The 15,826-nt window shown below is 39.6% G+C and overlaps 1 protein-coding gene and 1 long non-coding RNA gene across 11 annotated transcripts in view; one reads left to right on the top strand and one right to left on the bottom strand.

The window, feature by feature from the left end:
- Positions 1-15,826, top strand: part of RUFY3 (RUN and FYVE domain containing 3) — a 72,647-nt gene that overhangs the window by 53,182 nt on the left and 3,639 nt on the right. For 5 of the 10 annotated variants that reach the window (XR_005069034.1, XM_037063452.1, XM_037063453.1 and 2 more), the window contains 8 exons: positions 1,225-1,317; positions 3,092-3,175; positions 4,951-5,118; positions 5,603-5,700; positions 9,754-9,873; positions 10,743-10,842; positions 12,456-12,520; positions 14,764-14,791. Coding sequence is in view for 8 of the 10 variants with exons in the window: in XM_037063452.1 (XP_036919347.1) it covers positions 1,225-1,317; positions 3,092-3,175; positions 4,951-5,118; positions 5,603-5,700; positions 9,754-9,873; positions 10,743-10,842; positions 12,456-12,520; positions 14,764-14,791 (756 nt within the window). In the remaining 2 variants the exon portion in view is untranslated. Of the gene's footprint in view, positions 1-1,224; positions 1,318-3,091; positions 3,176-4,950; positions 5,119-5,602; positions 5,701-7,238; positions 9,523-9,753; positions 9,874-10,742; positions 10,843-12,455; positions 12,521-14,763; positions 14,792-15,826 lie in introns of those variants that run through there. The other 5 variants (XM_037063457.1, XM_037063460.1, XM_037063461.1 and 2 more) reach the window with 2 other exon arrangements.
- Positions 215-10,018, bottom strand: LOC118999106 (uncharacterized). Its single transcript, XR_005069036.1, has 3 exons — positions 9,928-10,018; positions 4,454-4,456; positions 215-225 (listed from the first exon to the last, which is right to left on the bottom strand). It is a non-coding gene; the product is annotated as an uncharacterized LOC118999106 (long non-coding RNA).

Here is a 15,826-nt window from a genome sequence, read left to right as displayed (position 1 = left end):
CATACCTAGATTTTTTTACTAAAAAATGTTAATTTACTCATTCATTGACATTTCATTTACCAAGAAGATTCATTTTCTTTAAACTTTGAACTTTTAGAGATAGGTCAGCATGGTGTGTAAGCTTTTGAAAGAGCAAATAAAGTTAACGAGGCCTGCATTTTCTCTTTTGGATTTAAGAGGATGAGTTTAAAAAATTATAAAAACAGACCTTTCTCCTCCTGAGTTCTGAACCAAAATAAGAGAAAGAGAATTAAACAATGAAGATATAAATATCCACTCCGTTGTTGTACAGAGTGCAGAGGAGTTAGAAAGCCCGTTTGGATCTGCAGTCACCGTCTCCTAACACTCACTCGGATGCTGTCTGAGAGTGCACTTGGATCTATCAGAGTTCCTTCATATACCATCAGGCCCATGGAGCAGACAGAGAAATGGGCTTCCACACTTGCCTCTAGAAAGCTTGCCTGAGCCCTAGCACCTCTGTCCTTACACAGTGGGACAGGAGCCAGGCAGAACCTGCACCCACTGCTAGTGAAGAGGTGATGAAAAGGGAGCCTAGCCTGGCTGAGAGGCGTCTGTCTGCTCAGTTCCATTCCCAGCCTCATTTAGGCACCTTGACATTTTCTGTGGGGATAAAGGTCAGTGGGAAGGAAGAGGTGTTTCCACTTTACTTTTCCCTCCTGTGGAATGGGGATATCAGCATTTCTCCTTAGCAGTCTTCTGCTAATAACATTACCTTATCTGCTTTAGGTTCTGAAATGAAAACTCTCTTTGGTGCTTAATGGCACCTTTTAGAGTGAGAATGTAGGATTTCATTTCTTCACTTTTTAAAAAATCTGTAAAAAGTCTTACAGAGGGTTCGTAAGATGAGTCCCAACACATGAAGTGATCTCTTAAACATTTTAAAAATAGGTCTTGTAACTAAATATAATTACAAGTTATCCATGAGGACACCCTTTAAGGTAAGCAATCTTAAATTAACATTTTGGTACTAAAAAATTTTTACATGAAAAGCAACAAAAGGAGATATTTTAAATTTGTATCCAACCTACTTTCAAAATATTTCTCTTAAGTTCCCTATAAGAACACTTTTATGGGGTTATAAGTAGCTTTCTTTGCTTCTAAGAATATCTAAGCCTGAAAAGTATGTCGTAGCAGATCATGAATTATCCTACCCTGTGCTACTAAAAGCAAGATAAAATATTATTTTTCTAATTTCATCAACAGCTTGCAGTTGCAAACAACAGGATTATTACCTTGCAAGAAGAAATGGAACGAGTTAAGGAGGAAAGCTCCTACATATTGGAATCCAATCGAAAGGTTAACCTTACTAGCTTTATAAAATAATCCTAGAGAGAGCGTCTGCATTGGCAGCGGGGGGAGCTTCTGGGGGGCTGTTAGGAAGCAGAGAGCATTCGCACGTATCAAGCAAACTGTTTTTGCTCTGACTTCACGCAAAACCTAGTGAACAGTGAAGGCGATGGGAGGGAGGTGTCCTCCTCCAGATGCTCCTTGCATTCACCTCCATCTCCATCTGTCCAGAGACTTCGAGAAACAGTCTAGTTCAGTTTCTTGTTTTTGTGTACTAATGAATGGTTCTGTATTTAAGTGTTGTATTTGTTATATTAAATGTGTCATTATTTTAGACACTTTTACTGTTTCATAAGAAGTGTTTATCTGATACCACTGGGAATGAGTTCCTGTATAAACTAATTTTCTAGATAACTTAATCCCTTAAAGTACCAGAGTTTTTATATATGTCTAAACAGATAGCTTACAAACTTTTTATATATTGTCCCTTTCTAAGTGGGGGATATAATGTAACGCTTTAGCTCTTTATGATGACTGCAGAGCATAATTGTCAACCTTGGCAATTCTATGCTAGATTGTCGCGGTGCTACTTGAAGGAGCTATTGAAACTCATAGAGCTTCTAGCCCCCGTACTTAGAATATTCCCAGATGGCTGTGGGTGTTGTTTTCTGCCTTTTATGACTTTGCTGGCATCTCTTCTTACTGCTGTGTTAGTGTTGCTTTCTCTAGAAAGGTCTTTCTGTTCCCGTTTATCCTCATGCTTCTAACCTGCTGTGACTTAGGAAATCAGACATCCCGTTGTTAAAATGGTCCCTACCCTTGGCCTGTGAAGCTCAGTTGGTTGGAGTGCCGTTTGGGTCGTGGTTTCCTTTCCCAGTCAGGACACACACCTGGCTTGTGGGTTTAGTCCCCAGTTGGGGTGAGTGTGAGAGGCGGTCATTGTTTCTCTGTTGCATCAGTGTTTCTCTCCCTCTACTCTCCCTCCCTTCCCCTCTCTCTAAAATCAATGAACTTGTCCTCAGGTAGAATAAAAATATGTAAATAAATAAATAAAATGGCCCCTAAAGAGTAAGTAACCAGGCTGAGTGGGGACCAAAGTAGTTTTCTATGAATAACTTTTGACTTTAATGTGTGGACTTTGTGAAAACAGTTGTGACCACTCAGAAGAATTTCCCGGTGACCTCCTTATTTTTTAGCTGTGTTATCTCTGGATGGTTGGGGAGACCGGAGGTCAGACCTCTAGAGAAGGAATATATTACCATTTGAATTTTTGGCCCAATTCATAGTTGACAGTGAATGCTGTTTTGTTTTTAGAGACTGGTTTTTAAGGCCTCTTCTACTTGATTTGGTAAACTAACTAAAGACTTTAAACAAAATGGCAAAAAGTCCCCAATTCAGCTTAAGAATTTTTAATTTACTAAACCTCTTCAGTTTCTTTGTTGCCTTCACTCATTGTTATTCCTGCTTAGGTATAATCATTTTTCTTTAATAAATAGCAGTGCTGGTGTTAGCTAACTGTGTAGATCTTTATTTTTTTAAAGATTTTATTTATTTATTTTTAGACAGAGGGGAAGGGAAGAAGAGAAACATCAGTGTGTGGTTGCTTCTTGTGCGCCCCCTACTGGGGACTTAGTCTGCAACCTAGGCATGTGCCATTCATGACTAGGAATAGAACCAATGACCCTTCAGTTCACAGACTGGTACTTAGTTCACTGAGCCACACCAGCCAGGGCTACATAGATTCTTTAAATTCTTAAAATGTACTGTTTTATTTTTTTTCAAGGGTCCTAAGCAAGACAGAGCTTCAGAAGGGCAAGCACTAAGTGAAGCAAGAAAGCATTTAAAGGAGGAAACACAATTACGACTGGTAAACTTTGCTTACATCCTGACAATTCAGGGGCACATTGAAGTGTAACAACTCACTTAGGGGTTTTATCTTACAGTCAGGAATATCAACAGTGTCCTGACACATTTTTATGGGTTCTATAAAACTGCTTCTTACTCTTATTAACCCAGTTCCCTAAAATGCTTTCATAGTCCATTTTCTGAGTATTCTCAACAGCTAATAGGATTTTGCCTTTTTTTTTTTTTTGGCTTTTATAGTTTGTATTGCAGAAGCATTATGTGTATGGAACCTACTTTTGAAACTATGGAATGCCCCCTCCCCACCTCACCCCCCTCCTGCAAAGTTTCTGATATGTCTCCTTAGAGGGGGCATCTCTTCTCATTACTAAAACTCATTAATGTAGAATTGTACTCTTTTATTTTAGCTGTTATTTCTGAATTTAATCATGTTCTTATATATAAATAGAAAAATATGTCATCAATATTGGACTTAAAATATTTTTAATGTGAAAAACGTATAAGAATGTATAGTAAGGAATAGCATCCTTGTATTAAACTTTATCTAAGCAGAGTGCATTAACAGACCCCTGTTGTTAATTAGTGTGGGAACTCCTGGAATTTAGATGGTGTGACACACTGAAGGGCCCCCGGCCGTGTCTCTCACACGGGGAGAAGGCTGAAAAGGAAGGGTGGCCCAATTTGTACTAAAAATTATCACAAGCTAATAGTGTATGAAATGGGATTTTCCATTTTCAGAGGGAAAAATATTTGTTTTTACATCCTTGAAATAATTTTTGTTTTCCTTCTATGCATTTGTGAATTAGATCTCAAAATACCTTCCGTAAGGAAGCTTCTACAAATAGTATATGTTGGCTTTATAAGAAGCAGTCTGATTCATTTTCTGTCATGCTAGCCATGTTCAGAGGAGTGCCTCAGTTAAGAAGCATATGATAAAAATTTTACACACAAATTCCCACATCCTTGTATCCAGTTATTTTTTATTCCAAAAAAATAACTGGAAAGAAACCAGGCAAGTAGGTAAGGTCCTAGGTGTGCCCTGGGCATCATAGCCTGATTGCAGAACAGCCTCAGGTGTTTGCATCTTTCGTCATCCAAATAATGCCGCAGTGGTAATGGTTGAAACAAAAAGGGGATTCGTGTTAAGTGAAGATAAAAATTCAGTTAGCCATACTGACTACTTCTCAGAAATCGAAATGTTACCCTAGGGACCCAAAGTATCTTTTGAGTTTCTTGGGCTCTTGAGTGTGTCAACAGCAACCAAAGTAAAGACAGCTGGAACTGCCTCACTTAGCAATTAACAAGTTATATTTTATTAATTTATTAACAATTGACAATTAACATTTTGCCTGTAATTGTTATGTATATTCCTATCATAAGAGTTGATATCAGGGGAGTGGAAGGGGGAAAATGGAGACAACTGTACTTGAACAACAAACTAACAAACAAATAATAAATGAATAAATAAATAAATAAATAACTTAGCCTCAGTTTTCTGTCTTAATATCTGATGAGGTACCCCAGTATGTGCATATTTTACACATTAAATAGCACTGTATTTGGCCTACTGAGATCTTCATATTTATATATTATTGAGCAAATGTTATTGTAATTATCCCAATTATTATTGTTGTGAATGTCTCTGCATTGAATGATAGCTTATAGCTATTTTACCAGAATATTCAGATCTGAGAATTTGGTCTACCTTTTCCTGTGGAATTTTATGGTTTGTGCTTAGATGGGGACCGAGAGTAAGAGTTTATTTGCCTTTGGGGGCAGGATGTTGAAAAAGAGCTGGAGATCCAGATCAGCATGAGACAGGAGATGGAATTGGCCATGAAGATGCTGGAGAAGGATGTCTGTGAGAAGCAGGATGCCCTGGTGTGTCTGCGGCAGCAGCTGGACGATCTCAGGGCTCTCAAGCATGAACTTGCCTTTAAGCTTCAGGTAGGGGAAATAGGCTCAGGGCTTCCTCTGTCCCTTGTGTTGTCTAGAGTCACACTTTAACTACAAGAAGAGTCGCATCTCATTTTGAGGCTAGCCGCCTGTAAACGACTTTAGGAATCTGACCGTTGCTATGACTACTTTTCAAATTGTAGTGGGGAAATAGGGTGTTTTTTATCCTACAAGATAATTTCTATGCTCCAGTCTAACCTACCAAGTGAATTATGTATTCCATTGCTTTTGTACCAGAATATGCTAAATTGATGAACCTTCCGATGTTGATTTTTGTGACAAAGCTGCATATAACTACTAATTTGAAATGTCACTTTTTGTTTTTTCTATACTTGGGAATTAACTGACTCCCAAATATATGAGAGTTTATATTTCCCTATTTCCCATTTACCATTAGATTCAGAAGGCATGTGTGATTTACTTCAGGATTTTATGCTGTATGTATATCACTCATAGTTTTTTTTTTTAATAACAGAGTTCAGACTTAGGAATGAAACAGAAAAGTGAACTAAACAGTCGCTTGGAGGAGAAGACCAATCAGATGGCTGCTACCATTAAACAGCTGGAACAAAGGTAAAGTGCTGTTTCTTTAGTGAAACATTTGGGCCTTCAGTGCTGGAAGGAAGAGAATGTACTACATATTCAGCAAACAGAAAATATGTGAAATTCTCCCAGCCTAACATCTGGCATGCTGGTAGAAAGAAAGCCGATACAGTTTTTTCTTTCCAAAGATGTTGCTGAAAACGTTTTTAAGAAACATCAGCCTTTCGCAACTGCTCTGAACAGTAGAACTCTAACCCTGTCAATCACATTTCAGTGTCGTGTGTTAGGGGATGAGTACTTAACAAGGATGACAGGACTTTCAAACATGTTTGTGACTCTGTTACTGTTCATCACCAAGTCTTTGAATACTTTGGTGCAAGGTGATGTAGGGCTACTGAGGGCCCTTATAATAACTTTAGCTCCCTTTCCCCTTCCTCCTGAACAGTTCTATTGCTTCCACTGTTACCTCCTGCCCATGACTCTGAGATATATCTGTCTCCAGCTCAGTCCTCCACCTGGAGACCAGTCCTGAGTTTTCATCCTCTGACAAGCTATCTCCCACCGGTACCTACCTACCATTCACAAAGTACAGCCTGTCTCTGTGCTACTCTTCTGTTTCACTTTTGGTCTAAAACCACTGTGCTCTTCCTGGTGCCAAGAGAAATGGCTGAGACTTCCAGCTCTAATGGGCCACGACGCCAGTGGTCATTCAGTGTTGCCAGGCTCTGTTGCCACCTTTGTACCCACTGACAACCCTTCCTGCACTTGTGCAAAACTAAACTGCTTACTGGCCCCAGACGTGCTTCCCATTTTTTCCATCCATTTTTTCCCCTAGTAGTTCCACCAATTGGAAATGCCCTTTCTCTCCCCACTTCCTTGCTTTCAGATACATTTTTTTGCATTCAGGATCAAATGCTCCCTACCCAGAGTCCTCTGATACCTCTTCCCAGATAAAAAGAATCTGCCAAACTGCCCTCGTTGGAATTCCCCTGGCCTTATATCCATACCTGCCCATACTGCTTGCAGCACCTCTCGTTTCTGCCTTACCTTATACCCTTGATGTATATGAACTCCTGGTGATAGTGTGAACTCCTTAAGGTTAGTTAACTAATTTCTTAAGTTCCCTCACTGGATCAGTGCCTTGAATTTACAAGACATTCATTTAGTAGATGCATGAATGAATGGATGGCATTCTGAATGGTACTGAATATTGATGTTAACTCAAAATTTATGTGCAAATTAATAAATAGGCTCAAAACTTATGGTTTGGCTGATTTTAAATAAAAGGTATCGGTCTGTTTAGGAAGTTATCTCAGTGCTCGTTTATAAGCAATTATGTCTTTGTGATTCAACAAATTAATTTTAGTGTTCAGAATTGTATATTTGAAGTACATCAAATTATTTTTCAATGTTTTTTTAACTTCATATTTAAAGCAGACAGAATTAAAATAATGTCATGTCTTCAAGTATTAAGCTGACTTATTTGCTATTTTTGTCTTTCCTGTTTATCCATTTTCTCATTCCCCTTTCACTCCATTTTTATTTCTATTTTTATTTTATTAATTTAGTGAAAAGGATTTGGTGAAACAGGCAAAGACCTTAAATAGTGTAGCAAATAAACTGATCCCCAAACAACATCATTAGGCTTCTGCAATGGGTCACCTCACAAGTCTGATGTCACTTGATTGTAAAAGGAAGAAATCTGAAATCTGTTACATTTAGGCTCTGATTTATATAAAACATCACCAAAAAGTGACTTTGAATTTGTTGGACTTAAAAAAAAACAGTCTGATATATAGACTGTGTTTTTTCTTCTTTATTTTCTTCTCAGAGTTAGAAAATTTAGTATAAGTTCTTAATTAAATGCCAAATAAACTTTGAGAAATTACTTCTGAGTTGACCAATAAATAACTATTCCATTTAAAAAAGAAACCTAGGGAACTGAAGCTTTGTACATATGTTCTTGATGCCTTTCCAACCCAGTCCCGGACTGTCAGACCCCAGCTGCACTGTCTGTGTCAGCGAGCCTGTTCTGCCCTTGCGATGTAGTGAACTAGAGGTGACGACCATATGGACTTGGACTCTTCTAAAGTAGTTCTGTGTCTCTTAGGCCACGACCTGACCCCTTTTCACTTTTGTTATATAGGTTTAATCCCCAAGCCAGAATAAGTACTTAGTATCTCACTACAGTTCTATTCTCAGTAACCAAGATTGCTTGCAACTTTTTGGCCTTAGTGACTTTGGGGGTGGAAAAACAGCATCCTTACCTTGCTTTAAAGTACATAGAAGTAAAGTTAGTGGTTAGGTAGCTTATGATAACATAATGATGTGGAAGCTTGGGGAAACCCTCCTAATATTTGTCACCTTCTACCTCTGCCATTTTCTGCAGTTCCTCTTCCTGTTTAGGTAGTTCAGAGAGAACAGTTTTCAGAAAAACACTTCTCTCTTATTAAAACAAATACACTACATGTTTTTTACATCTGTCCTGCTTTTCCTTTTGGAGTAAAGTAGATAAGGTATTGACATGAGTGATGGGTTCCTACCTGTCATTCCATGCTATTAACCTTTTCTTAAGAGTTTCTGTTACTTTTTGTTTAAATGGGGGTTTGCTAAAGTTTCTAGGAAGCTAACAATCTAATAATTATTAGGAAACTATTCCAGAGTAGGATATAGATAAATGGTAAATATTCTTTATTATTATTTAATCTAAGAATAAAGATTCCCAGTAGATATCTGCAAACAGTAATTAATAGGGCTTCTTTCTCTTAAGTGACCACAGGCTTAACCCTTTCTAGGCTTTACATTATAACTAGTCCTATAGATAACATGATTTTCAAAAAATGACTTCGAGTTGGGGAGATAGGCTTTACATAAGCCTTTATTTCTTCAAAAAGTTGTGGCAATTTCTTTTTCTCTTTTTTCATTCTGGTATTATTTGCAGCATTTCAGCTGCTTAGGTTGGGACAAAGGTGTAACCCCTTTGCTTCCTGCTCCTGAAATTCTGTACTTTCTTGGAAAAACCAGAATTAAGAGAACAAGATAGATTTCTGTATGCTTTGATAGGTCCTTGCAGACTTGAACCAAAGTCAAGTCAAAGAGCAAGCATATAACCAATCTCATGGAAGATCTTCTGCTCTTCAACTTATTTTACTTATACTTTTGCACCTATTTTTATCTTCATCAATGTGTTGTGGTGACTTGCCTTTTCTATGAGCATTTAGAAGGACTGCTCAAACACACACACACACAAAAACTCATTGTAAAGGTGACACATAGCATGCTTCCATATTCTACTTTATAGAGCTCTGGATGTTTCACCTCTTGGCACATGCTTCTTTAAATAGGTGCAGAGTGACAGGAAATACAGAAGAAAACGTTCATCAGAATCTCCCAGAGATGTGGTCAGGAATCTTATACAGGCCTGTGCCGAATTGTTTGTCCACTACTCACACACCACTGGGTAGGAAAAGAAAGTGAAAGATATGGCCAAACTCTAACGAAGGCTTCTCCTAATATAATAACCCAAAGCCTGGGTAAGGGTTGATGTATAATGTCCAGTGATTTAATACAATTGGTGGTTTAGGGGAGGGACCAGAAAAATATTCTAATTCCATATATATGAGAAGGTAGTTGCCCATTTACAAGTTCCAGTTATTTGTATAAAACAGAAATATAAAGAACCAATTGGTTTTTCAAACCAATTAGAAAATAAAAACAAAAAAAAACGTGGATTTGACTTTAATTACTGTGTGCTTAAGGTTGGCTTTGGATATGGATTTTCTAAAAAGTGATGTTTTGTTGTAAAACTAATGGCTGTAAACTGTAGTACTAGAATAAAAAGATGGAAAATCACTTTTCCTCTGCCTGGTTCACCTTCATCTTGCTTTTCTTTAGAATTTCTTTCTTTTCCATCTTTTTCCCCATAATTTCTTCCCGTGTCCTGCAGTGTTTGTTTGTTTGTTTGTTTCCTCTCAGTGTCTCTCCGTGCCTTCTTCCTTGGGTTTTATTTTGTGTTGCGAACTTGGTCTTCCTCCCCACCATGGCTTTTGTTTTTTATCACAAGTTCATATGGCTCACATCCAGATTACGCCAGGCTGAGCGAGACCGCCAGTCTGCTGAACTGGACAACCGGCTCTTCAAGCAGGACTTCGGAGACAAGATCAACAGCCTGCAGCTGGAAGTGGAGGAGCTCACCAGGCGGCGGTGAAGTGGGCGGCTGGAGCTGGTGGGGTGGGCGTGGGTAGTTCTGCGGCTGACAGTGTCCTTTGTCTGAAATTAGGATTCAGAAAGCTTCGTGTACATTAGCATGCCTAACAGTTTGTCAGTATCCTTTGCAGTCAAAGAAATAGGAAGTTAGAACCCAAGGCCCCAGATATATATATATGTAGGAAAGAGTAAGAGAATTAATAACCAATACAACTATTTTCTTAATCCTTAATACATTCCAATTTAAAAACCTGTTTCTTACTGACTCCGAGCCCTAAATCCATGCTTACATATTATTTCTCAAATGAGACTGTTCTGTGGTAAAGCCACTGACCTCAGACACACAGAACTTGGTCATTGGATATAAAAGCACGTAGTACTAACGTCACTGGTTGTTGAAAGTGTAACTGGGGATTGGACACTGTAACTGTGTCCAATACGAAATGGGACTTAATTAATACGAAATGGGACTTCCAGTATCAGTGCCTTCATACTGTAGCTTGTTGAAAATTTGTAAATACTGTCTTTCAGTTACAGTAAATCCTACTACTGATTTCATTCAGTTCACCACAATTCTTCATTAAGAGTTCATGTTAAATACTGACGTTGAGTGGTGACCCTCAGGCACTGGGAGATCCTAAAGTATATTCTTAGTCTAAGAAAGACTAAAGACTAAATATGTTATATGTATTTAGTGTTACTGTCTTTATTATATTGTATTTTATTAGGTTAAGACTTAGTTTTCCATATATGTGGTAGCTTTGTATTAATCAAGAATTTAATTATTGAACTTGGAGAAAAGGGTTCTTTATAGAACGAGTACAGAAATCTAGATGTTCATCCTTTTCCTCTCCCACCTGTCCCAGGAACCAGCTTGAGTTAGAACTAAAACAGGAAAGAGAAAGAAGGTCACAAAACAACAGGAGCATCCCAGGAAGGGATTTCCAGAAGCCAGAACCCAAAACGGTAATAACTGCCACTGCCTTGTTCATTTATTTACTACTTAGAGGCAACCTTGATGGTCAGGAAACTCCCTCTCACGGAACCCGTGCTCCAGGCTAGAGCTGGAGTCAGCCCCTGGGAGCCGGACTCCCAGTCTCCCTCCCAGAGGCTCTAACTTGATTTCATGTGGAATCAAGGGAATTAATAACTATGCTTTCCAGCGGCCCTATTATGCTTTTTAATTTTTTAAGTAAGATTATTTTGGTATCTTAACAGTATGTTTCTTGGGCTTCTGTTAGCTAATGTTCTTAATAATGTATAGTAAGCCCTCTCCAAGCCTGAATTCTCCTTTAATAGAATTGTCTTAAATGAGTGTTTACATCTGGACACCTTTTTCAGAATCCTGATGATTTCAGTTTTAGCATATTCAAGGTACTTCTTTTGGGTAAATTAGTCAAAGGTGGGACTAGGCTTGGGGGAGGGACAGTCGTTTAATGGAGGGCGGAATAGAAGTTTCTGCAGAGCAGTCTGAGGGTGGGGACCTTCCGTGCCTGAAGGGGTGCGGGAGCTGATCCTGGGTAAGATCATCTCTGGGACCCAGATAACAAGAGCCAGCCCCTTCGAATAATAAAATATAAAAGTGTAAAATATTTCTTCTATGAAAGACAAACACAGGGAAAAATTACATTTCTTGTACATTTATATGTAACAAAGCAGAACAGATTTATAAGCTGCTTATTTAAAATTTGTGGAGAGTGTGCTGCTAATTTGCTGGAGAGTAGGAAAGAATGATGAATGGAAATTTATTATATAGTATTCCTTACAACTGATTTAAAGCATGCAAAGGACCACTATGTGGCCTGCTGTCTTTATTATTTCAGTTTAGCATCCATAAAATGTACTTATAAAGAATTATCGAGATTTACTAAAATCGTGGCCTGCCCCACCCTGTCTTTCCAGTGAGGCCTCTGGTTTCTCAATCTGGAGTTGCCCCACAATAGGGTTTCCCACAGGGTAAACACCACATTGACCGTCTCCCCTTGATACTTACGTGGTCGAAGAACACATTCTACTTTTGGAGGCTGATAGGCAGCAATTCAAGGCAGGAAGCAGAGTATGTGCAACAGAAAGAATTTGTCTGTAAGAACTGGCAGGGCCTCAGAGCACAGGAAGCAGTGCAGTTTGGAGCTCTAGATTGGTCCTCCAGAGAAGAAAGCTCCTCGAGTTGTGTAGGCTGTAGAAGTCATGGCATTGCGTGCGCAGCGGGTCGCGCAGCCCGCTGGCTGTGGCCCTGCCTGATGTCAGTGGTTTCCCAGAGCCCAGCTGACAGGTCTAAGAAGTAACTGAGACCTTGTGTCCACTTTGCAAGTAAATAGTATACATTCTGAATTTCATCTGAATCTCAAAAATTAAAGAAACTGTCTACTCTGAAAATAATATGTCGCAAACTCTATAGAATCATCTGTTAAAAAAACTACTTATAGCAAAGAAAGAGGAAAAATCTTAAAAGTTAAATTCCTTCCCTTAAACAAAAAAGCTGCTTAGCTTTATACCCAAGCTAAGGAAAAAATATCTGCAGCAGCATCACTGTGTAGCATTCTGAATAATCAGTAAACTGGGCTGTTTTCTTTTGGCAGGATGGGAAGCACAAAATTCAAGAGGAAAATGTTAAACTAAAAAAGCCCCTGGAAGAAAGCCACAGGTGTTTGTTAATAAAGTGTTAACTAAAATACAAAGTCATTTTGGGGTGGCGGGGAAAAAGAGGGAGCTTTTGATACACATTGGCAATGACACCAGACTGGACACCAACTCATAATATTGATATGCTAGAAAGACATTTTGAAGAGGAAGTGAATAAGTAATAAAGCAAATAAGTATTGGAACACATTAAACCAAACCCATTTAGTCCGTTTCAGAAACAAGAAGGGTGACCACACTGTCCTCTGACTCTTCCCTAGTTAATCTCCAAATTCAAAGTATCACTGAAAAGATCATTTCTGATCTCTGCTTGGTATCACAGAGATGAAGAAAAGGAAGCACAAGTCCCAGCATTTCTTAGGGACTTAAATGCTCCTGAGTATGACTTATTCCTACCTACGTGCTAGGTCAAAGGCAGCTGTGTTTCAAAGAAATCCTCTAATTGCCGTTATTTTTGTTCTCTTAGAGTCTCAAACAGTTGAACTTTATTCCTTTTTCTTAATTCTTCATGTGATTTGTTCACTATGATGAAGAGCATGGGATCATTTCAAGAAAAATGACCATTATTTTAGCAAGTCGAAATATAACCAAATATGACACAGTTCCACTGTGTTAGAAAGAAAAAAAGGAGGTTCAGCTATTTGACATCCTGGGAGAGGCAAAGCCATGGAGTGTGGGTGCCCGGGGTCAGGGGATGTGGACGGATGGATGAACAGGCAGACCACAGATTTTTTAGGACAGTAATAATAGTCAGTATGGTACTATGGTGATAGGCATTTGTCATTAGGCACTTGTCTAAACCCATAGTGTGCAAAACTAACAGTGAACCCTAAGGTAAACTATGGATTTTGAGTGGCATGTCCATGAAGATTTATTGATTATAACATCATACACCACTCTAGTACAGAACCTAAAACTGCTCTAAAAATTAACGTCTAGTATTACAGCAACAAAAGGTTAGTAACAAGGAAAGGCACCGTAGAAGGGTTCTGAGAACCACACAGCGTATATTTTTGGCATCTGCCCTCGTCCAGGCTTTGATGCCTTAAGAATGAGGTTGTGTGTCATTTGGAGCAGAAGCAGCTGCTGGAGAAGATAAATCACACAGAGCAGTGGTGGGCTGGTCGTGTAGGTCCTTAGCCTAAACAGCTCTTCCTCACCGCCAAGGCCAGAGTGATTCCAAAGGCAGGAGCAGCCTTAAACACAGCCTGCTGACACATCAGCACAGCCTGGGCCATGAACGTGAACAGGCCTTAAAATTAACCAGGACTTTAGAGGTGCCTTTCAGGCTAAGGTCAAGGCATTACAATCAGGAGTGTCTGACACCAGGCTCTGGTTTAGGCCCTGGGAACCTAAGGCAATACTGCCTTATATCTGTATAGTGCTCTGCAGCTTGAAACGTGCATTTCACGTTCGTTATCTCCTTACAGAGTTAATTCTTACAAAAGTTTAATCTATTCCTACTTTACAGTGAGAAAGCTTAAGGAGCGCACAGAGGCCTGTGGTACTCCCAGGTTGCTTCTACTTGTCTTTTCTCTAAGTCCTTTGTCTCTGCACTACACAACAGCTGCATCCAGGGCTTCTCCTGGCCAGAACTGCAGTCCTAAAACACGCCCAGGCCTCCTAGCGTTGTGGCCTGAGGAAGAGCAGAAAACCAGGTCACACTGGTGGTCACGCTGCCACTCACCCGAAGAGAATTGTAACCACTGTAGATCCGTGGCACATTTTCTCTAGAATGGGAAGTAGACCTTGCTTTCCTCTTAAGTTCTATATCAAGTTGGGAAAATCCGAGGGAGCTCAAGGAGGTCTCATGAAGTACCCCTCCCTGAATGGGTATTCCTTTGGCAGTCCCATTCATTTCTTTCCCTGACTGACATTATTAGGGGCAGGGGACTAATACATGACATAATGAATAGATTTCTGTAATATCAGATAGAAAGATTTGGCATTGGCCATTTAGAGTTTTACAGGTTTCGAGAAATAAATGCTATTTGCTGGGTCATAAAAAGGAAACATTTTAACTCCAAATCTATTTTTAAACAGGAACAATACTGTAGGTCAAGGATTAGATTCTAGGAATAGGTTTAACAGCCAAAATTTCCTCTCCTTGGAGGTCAAGATTAGTGATTATATTGGTTCCAACAAAATAAAAGAGCCATGGTATTAATTGCTTTTTGTGCTTTTGAAATGATATGAGTGAAAATATACTAAGTTGCTGTTTTTATTGGTTTTAATTTTCCATTCTAGACTGCAGTCTCACCCTGCGGATGAACAGGTAGGTAACTGAGTCTCCTGAAAAAGTCTTGTCTCAGTTATGTGGTTGGCCATGCGGTGCCTGGCTGTAAACAAGGCAACGAGCAGGGGAGGTGAGCGACGCATTTGGGCCTCTGTGTCCTGGCCTCACAACAATGTCCTGACCGAACATGTGTTCGCCGCAGTGCTCGCTGGGAGCAGCACAGCTTTGGGCAGTGGACTGAGTGAACAACAGTTCTCACTTCTGATTTGAAATTCTCTTGGACACCTAAGAAAATGGACCTAAGAGAGCTCACTGTATCTTCCCTTCCCCTTAGTTCTCCTTGTATGAAATGGAAAGAACCCTGGCTGGTGTGGCTCAGTGGATTGGGCACTCATCTTGAACCAAAAGGTCACGGGTTTGGTTCCCAGTCAGTGCACATGCCTGGGTGCCAGCCCTGCTCCCCCCTCCCCCCAACCCGGTTGGGGGCACACAAGAGGTGACCAAATGATGTTTTTCTCCCTCCCTTTCCCTCTCTCTGAAAATAAATAATATTTAAAAATAAAAGGGAGAGAAAATGTGTTTTTCAATCACTTAGGAATAAGCAGGCATAAATGATTCTAAAATACTTTGCAAATAAATAGTGTATGACAACCCAATGAGAAAGATGATAAATGCCTCTGAGTCACCCCTGTCATTAATTTATTGCTATATCAGATGAAGCCCACTCCTTTCCATTCTTTTTTTTAAAGATTCATTTATTTATTTATCTTTAGAGGGGAAGGGGAGAGGGAGAGAAACATTGATGTAGGGTTGCCTTTCGTGCATCCCCTGCTGGGAACTGGCCTGCAGGAAACCTGCCTGTAACCCAGGCATGTGCCCTGACTGGGAATCGAACCGCGATCCCCTGGTTCACAGTCCTGTGCTCAATCCACTGAGCTACACCAGCCAGGGCCTTTCCATTCTCTTTTTAAAATATTTTATTTATATACTTTTAGAGAAAGGAGAAAAGAGAGGGAGAGAAATATGGATCGGCGGCCTTTCAAGAACCCTCAACTGAGGACCTGGCCTACAACC

Source organism: Sturnira hondurensis, unplaced genomic scaffold (assembly GCF_014824575.4).
Source record: "Sturnira hondurensis isolate 20B ecotype Veracruz unplaced genomic scaffold, ASM1482457v3 Scaffold0014584, whole genome shotgun sequence".
Lineage (NCBI taxonomy): Eukaryota > Metazoa > Chordata > Mammalia > Chiroptera > Phyllostomidae > Sturnira > Sturnira hondurensis.
The sequence above is the reverse complement of the archived record's forward strand: the minus strand, read 5'-3'. Positions and strand labels throughout refer to the sequence as shown.